This window comes from Gymnoscopelus braueri, assembly GCF_963280865.1.
Source record: "Gymnoscopelus braueri genome assembly, chromosome: 4".
In the NCBI taxonomy this organism is placed as follows: domain Eukaryota; kingdom Metazoa; phylum Chordata; class Actinopteri; order Myctophiformes; family Myctophidae; genus Gymnoscopelus; species Gymnoscopelus braueri.
The window spans coordinates 13,967,682-13,972,547 of record NC_137605.1 but is presented as its reverse complement, the minus strand read 5'-3'; the positions used below and the strand labels follow the sequence as shown (position 1 = coordinate 13,972,547).

The window sequence follows — 4,866 nt, the reverse complement described above, 5'->3', positions numbered from 1 at the left end:
CTCGGCCTAATGGGAATGTGTGTGCAAAGGTTCACGGAAATTGGACGAAATCTGTTGGAGTAATATCAAAATGATGTGTTTTCCAAAAGTCAGCCTCCTGGTGGCGCTATGACAGGCCGATCTGAAAAATGTGTCTCGCTGCACTTGGGCCAACGGTGCCGGAGATTAGCTGGTCACAGACGGAGGGACACACACACGGACGGATGGACAGAATGCCTTCGGCGTGGTGGAGACAATAAAGATACAAATATGTTTTTGACCTGCAGAGAATTTCTGGTGTCTGCGTCTCTCCTGGTGTTGAAATCTGTGGAACACACACATCTGTAGGCCGTGTTTGGAGGTTGGCCATGTATCACACAATGAGGTGTCGCATGAAAATAGGGGAGATATTAGGATATATATATATATATATATATATATATATATATATATATATATATATATATATATATATATATATATATATATATATATATATGTATGTATATATATAGTATATACAATTTACCTCTACTTTTACCTCTTTAAAAGTATGCACTTTTGAACACTTGAATACTACTATAAGCAATTACTTTGACTGAGCTACTTTTACATGATTACATTTGACCATTAGTATCTGTACTTTTACTCAAGTAATGGGATTGAGTACAGTATAGTAACCTCTATGATGTCAGTGGTTCAGAACACATGGACTTAAACAACACATACTGTACATGTGTATGAACCTCACCTCCAGACTGTCTCCTTGTCTTCCATCTGTACACGAGCAGTACACCCACCAAGAACACAACTACACACTCACACACACACACCTACAACCACACGTAAGTACTTCTCCTGGACAGACAGACAGACAGACAGACAGACAGACAGACAGACAGACAGACAGACAGACAGACAGGATCAGGGTACAGGAGACACTTTAACAACAACACATGGAGGAGTCTATAAAGAAGACAAAAGTTATGTGTAACTATAAGGAATTATATGCAAATGTGTCTGCTTGGAAGTGGTGACACAAAGTGACTTTGGGTAGCCTACCTTGAAAATTGCTATATAAATGTCATGTATTATTATAATTTTTTTAATTATTATTATTATAAAGAAATGAGCAGACACATTTCAAACTGGAACGCTACAATTGAAGCTGATAAATGGGTACTCTTTCCTAATTGGATGAAACTGGCAACCGTGAAAATATAATGTTTTCTGTTTAGTAAACAGATGGAGAGATGTGGAGACAAATACTCTATAACAATGTTTACTATCAGAGCACTTAACACTGAGGATTTTACTATGGAGCCTACACTGGACTATGAAAGGCAAAAGTCCTCTAATAGTCCGCTGGACTTTCCATCTGTGCACGATACGTGTCTGTTCCCTGTTTTTAACACGACATAAACATCTTTAAAAATAGATTCAATGATGTATACAATTTAACGTCGGGCAACCCCAACACATTCTCACTGAACTGGTCACATGGTAACACTTGGTCAGGACCTCCTTTCCTCACCGGTCAAAGCACTGCAGCCCTTTAGCATCGCCTTTCAGCGTTCAAGGTATAGACCAAATCACGTGATGCATAATGTGGGTCATGCAGACTTAACACTGAAAAAGAACTTATACATGATACATAAAATGTTTTTTTTACCCTCTGGTGTTGGCTTGTCAGGGACCAGTGGATGGGTAGCAGTGGTCTGTGTTTCTGTGGTCGGACTCAGAGGTGTTGTAGATATTATGGAGTTTACTGTAGAAAGTGGAAAACTTTAATGCTACCGAACAAGCTTTATAGTATTATATAGATTCATATTTTATGAACAATTTTACAACACCACTTTACCTGCACAATAGGCTACATTACAGCCGGTTGGTGGTAGAAGCTTGTAGACATAGTAGTTCCAACAGTTCTTGACATGGATGGGAGGTGCGGTAAAACTTCTTTGACAACAGTCACCATTCCACTTACCACAGGTGCTGCGCCGTACAATTCCATCTGACACTGCAGGATGAGGCTGTTTCATCCATAGAGGAACATGTGTTCCACACCGTTTTTCTTCCACACATGTCTCTGGCATCTGGGCACTGCTCTTCCCCAGGAACAGTCGATACCACCCTTGCCAGTTGACACTGTTGTCACAGCGCCAGTTACCATCTCTGTAATCTGTCGCTCTCCAGATATCATTCAGTACTGTGTAGTGATCACAGGGATCTACACAGTGAGAGTTGATACAGTCCTGACCTAATGGACAAACCACATTGCCACAGGAGAACTGAACAACAGATCTTTTGGCCCTGGAGGGAGGCACGAGGCACTCAAAGGAGCCAGGTGTGTTCACACAGACCTGAGACCCATGGGTGCAGGGTGCCTCAGGGAGGGAGCACTCATCAACATCCACACAGCCTTTCTCTGGTGACCATCTGTAACCTTGGTGACAACAGGAGGAATCACTGCAGACCTTTACATCGTAACAGGTGAGGCCATCACCGACGAAGCCATCTTTACAGACACAGGAGACTGATTGGCTGAAGAAGGTGTCGTCTCTCTCTGTTTTGACGGGTGACTCCAGGCATTTAGCCTGATCATGACATGATTCACAGCTGAGGACGGTTGTACCTGTACCTGTGAAAGGAATTGGTCATTCATTACATATGAGCTATTCATTTTGGCAGTTGTGATTAATTATGATATTGAGAATATTAATTGGTAACCACATGCATGCAGGTTATACAAAATGACTTTTCACCACAAGAGGTAAATCATTTTGTTGAAATATTCACCATTTAAATATTTTACATTGTGATTGCTGATATGAAATTACAACCAAATGGTATTTAAATTATGAACCATCTTTAAGCCTTTTGATATTTTTTAAAATATTATCACTTATCACTTTTATCATTCTCAGCTAACAGTTTGTTCTTCCCTAAATTGGATGAACCTCTCTCTCTTTTTGGACTTGCCTTTCCAACATAATGGTTGCAAGCTCCTGAAATCATATTCAACCAAGATATAAGTAAAATTGTTAATGTAGCCTAAGCATAGTGATATTACAGTATGTAATATCACTATTACATTACTGACACTATTACAATTTTATTATTTGAAACTATTATGAAATAGGAAAGCTCTAATAACAACAGTATTGAGTTTTTCGTTTTTCTTTTCATCTTTCTACGCTGATAAAGATGTGCAGCATCACTCATAGTCGAGTGCAGGTAGGCCTAACGTATGTTTGAGTAGGTTTTAGACTCTAAAACCTACTCTCTTTAGGCTGAAAGAGTGCTCAGCCTGCACACTGCCTACTAGGTAACTTTATTTTGTCCATTAGTATCATTTTCACCTACTGGATATCTTATAAGCACATTTGTAGACAGATGTGGCAATGATCGAATCATTAACCATGAAAACTAGAACACCTCATCAGAAACCTTAACTCTAGTTTACCGAATGCAAAAGTTATTTTGACATTATGTTAATATTAATAAACATTTATTTTACATTTTTACTATTGTCTAAGATAATAACTAGGCAAGATAATGTAAGGCGGGATACAAGATAGAACTGACATACATACTACACTTCCTAATTTAGAAAACCATACACTGTTTGCCCAGAAATAAATATTATACGAATATTATTCATTAATTCTTCCATAATTACCAGATAGCTGAAGTCCAAGTATCGCCTGTACAAGACAGAAGAAACAGAGTCTTAAGACAGAAAAGGAATCCATCTTAACTACTGAAGGTTTTCTTGCTTACTGCATCATGATGTACAAGTTTGTCAACACTTCTCTATTCAGGAACTAACAAGCAGGCAACTCAGCTAGTTCCTTCCTCATCCAAGTAAGCCCACAAAGTTCTTCATCTTGGTATTATAAATATCTATGGGAAGGCCCTGCAGTCACCTCAGTGAGCTCTACACCCATCACATCTTCAAATACCTCATAAAAACTTTGCTCTTGCTTTACATTGTGGTAAGTTTTTTCGCAACATCTTGTGACACAACATGTGACACAAAAAGTGGTAAATAATAGACTATGTGGTAACACCTGTCTGTTTGCAGTGCTTGACTGAGTGTCCACAGTAGTTTATTTCAGAAACAAATCTACTGTTAGCTGCTCATCACATACTTTCAGTCAGGGCTGGCGCTATGTAGGGGACACTGGCGGCAGAGCCCACCCAAATGTGCATCCTGCCCACGCAATCAAAAGTTAACCATTAGATGCATAAGCGGGTCAAAAAATACTCAGTGGATTTGTTTTCTTGCTATATCCTTCAAATGAAACGTTTTTATCGTTTCATATTCCTAGTATTCCTCACAAAAAAAATCTTTTTTTGATGTAAGAACAATTTACAACCCTCTAAGACAGTTTTTGTTGTTGTATTACAATTCAAAGCTTCCATAAAAGGATAAAAAATGACCCACATGGATTTCCACATAGGAACCTTTTATTCTTATCAAATGTAACTGTGGATATACATTTATTGTTGACCCCCACACATCTAATGTCGGTACTGTCACCACTCAGGTACTTTGTTTAACACATTTTTCTTTTACCTCATGAAATATATATTTCAACAACGTATACAACTGTCATGATGACTATTGTTTGAATGGATTATTAGCATGTATTATCGTCATAGTTCTGGGGAGCCTATGACAGATGACCATCAACATTCCATGTGAATCCATCCAGTAGTTTCCTAGATATCCTGATCGGGATGGAAGTATTAGACGATGGGACATCAGACTATCATCCAGAGGGACTTACAACAAGTGCAAGATTGGAATAAGCAGGGTAAGCATGAACTCTAGTCAATAAACAAGGTGTAAAACCACATAGATAGAGTCCAGAGAGAACA

The 4,866-nt window shown here is 38.7% G+C and overlaps 1 protein-coding gene across 1 annotated transcript; it reads right to left on the bottom strand.

Moving 5' to 3' along the window:
• Positions 1–903: 903 nt before the first annotated feature.
• On the bottom strand, positions 904–3,742 carry LOC308084474 (uromodulin-like; the record flags this gene model as incomplete). The annotated part of the gene is made up of 4 exons (XM_080427139.1): positions 3,662–3,742; positions 1,841–2,620; positions 1,652–1,747; positions 904–920 (listed from the first exon to the last, which is right to left on the bottom strand). The coding sequence occupies exons 1-4, from the start codon at positions 3,732–3,734 to the stop codon at positions 904–906; spliced, it is 966 nt and encodes a 321-aa protein (XP_080283265.1). The 5' UTR covers positions 3,735–3,742.
• Between the last annotated feature and the right edge of the window lie 1,124 nt (positions 3,743–4,866).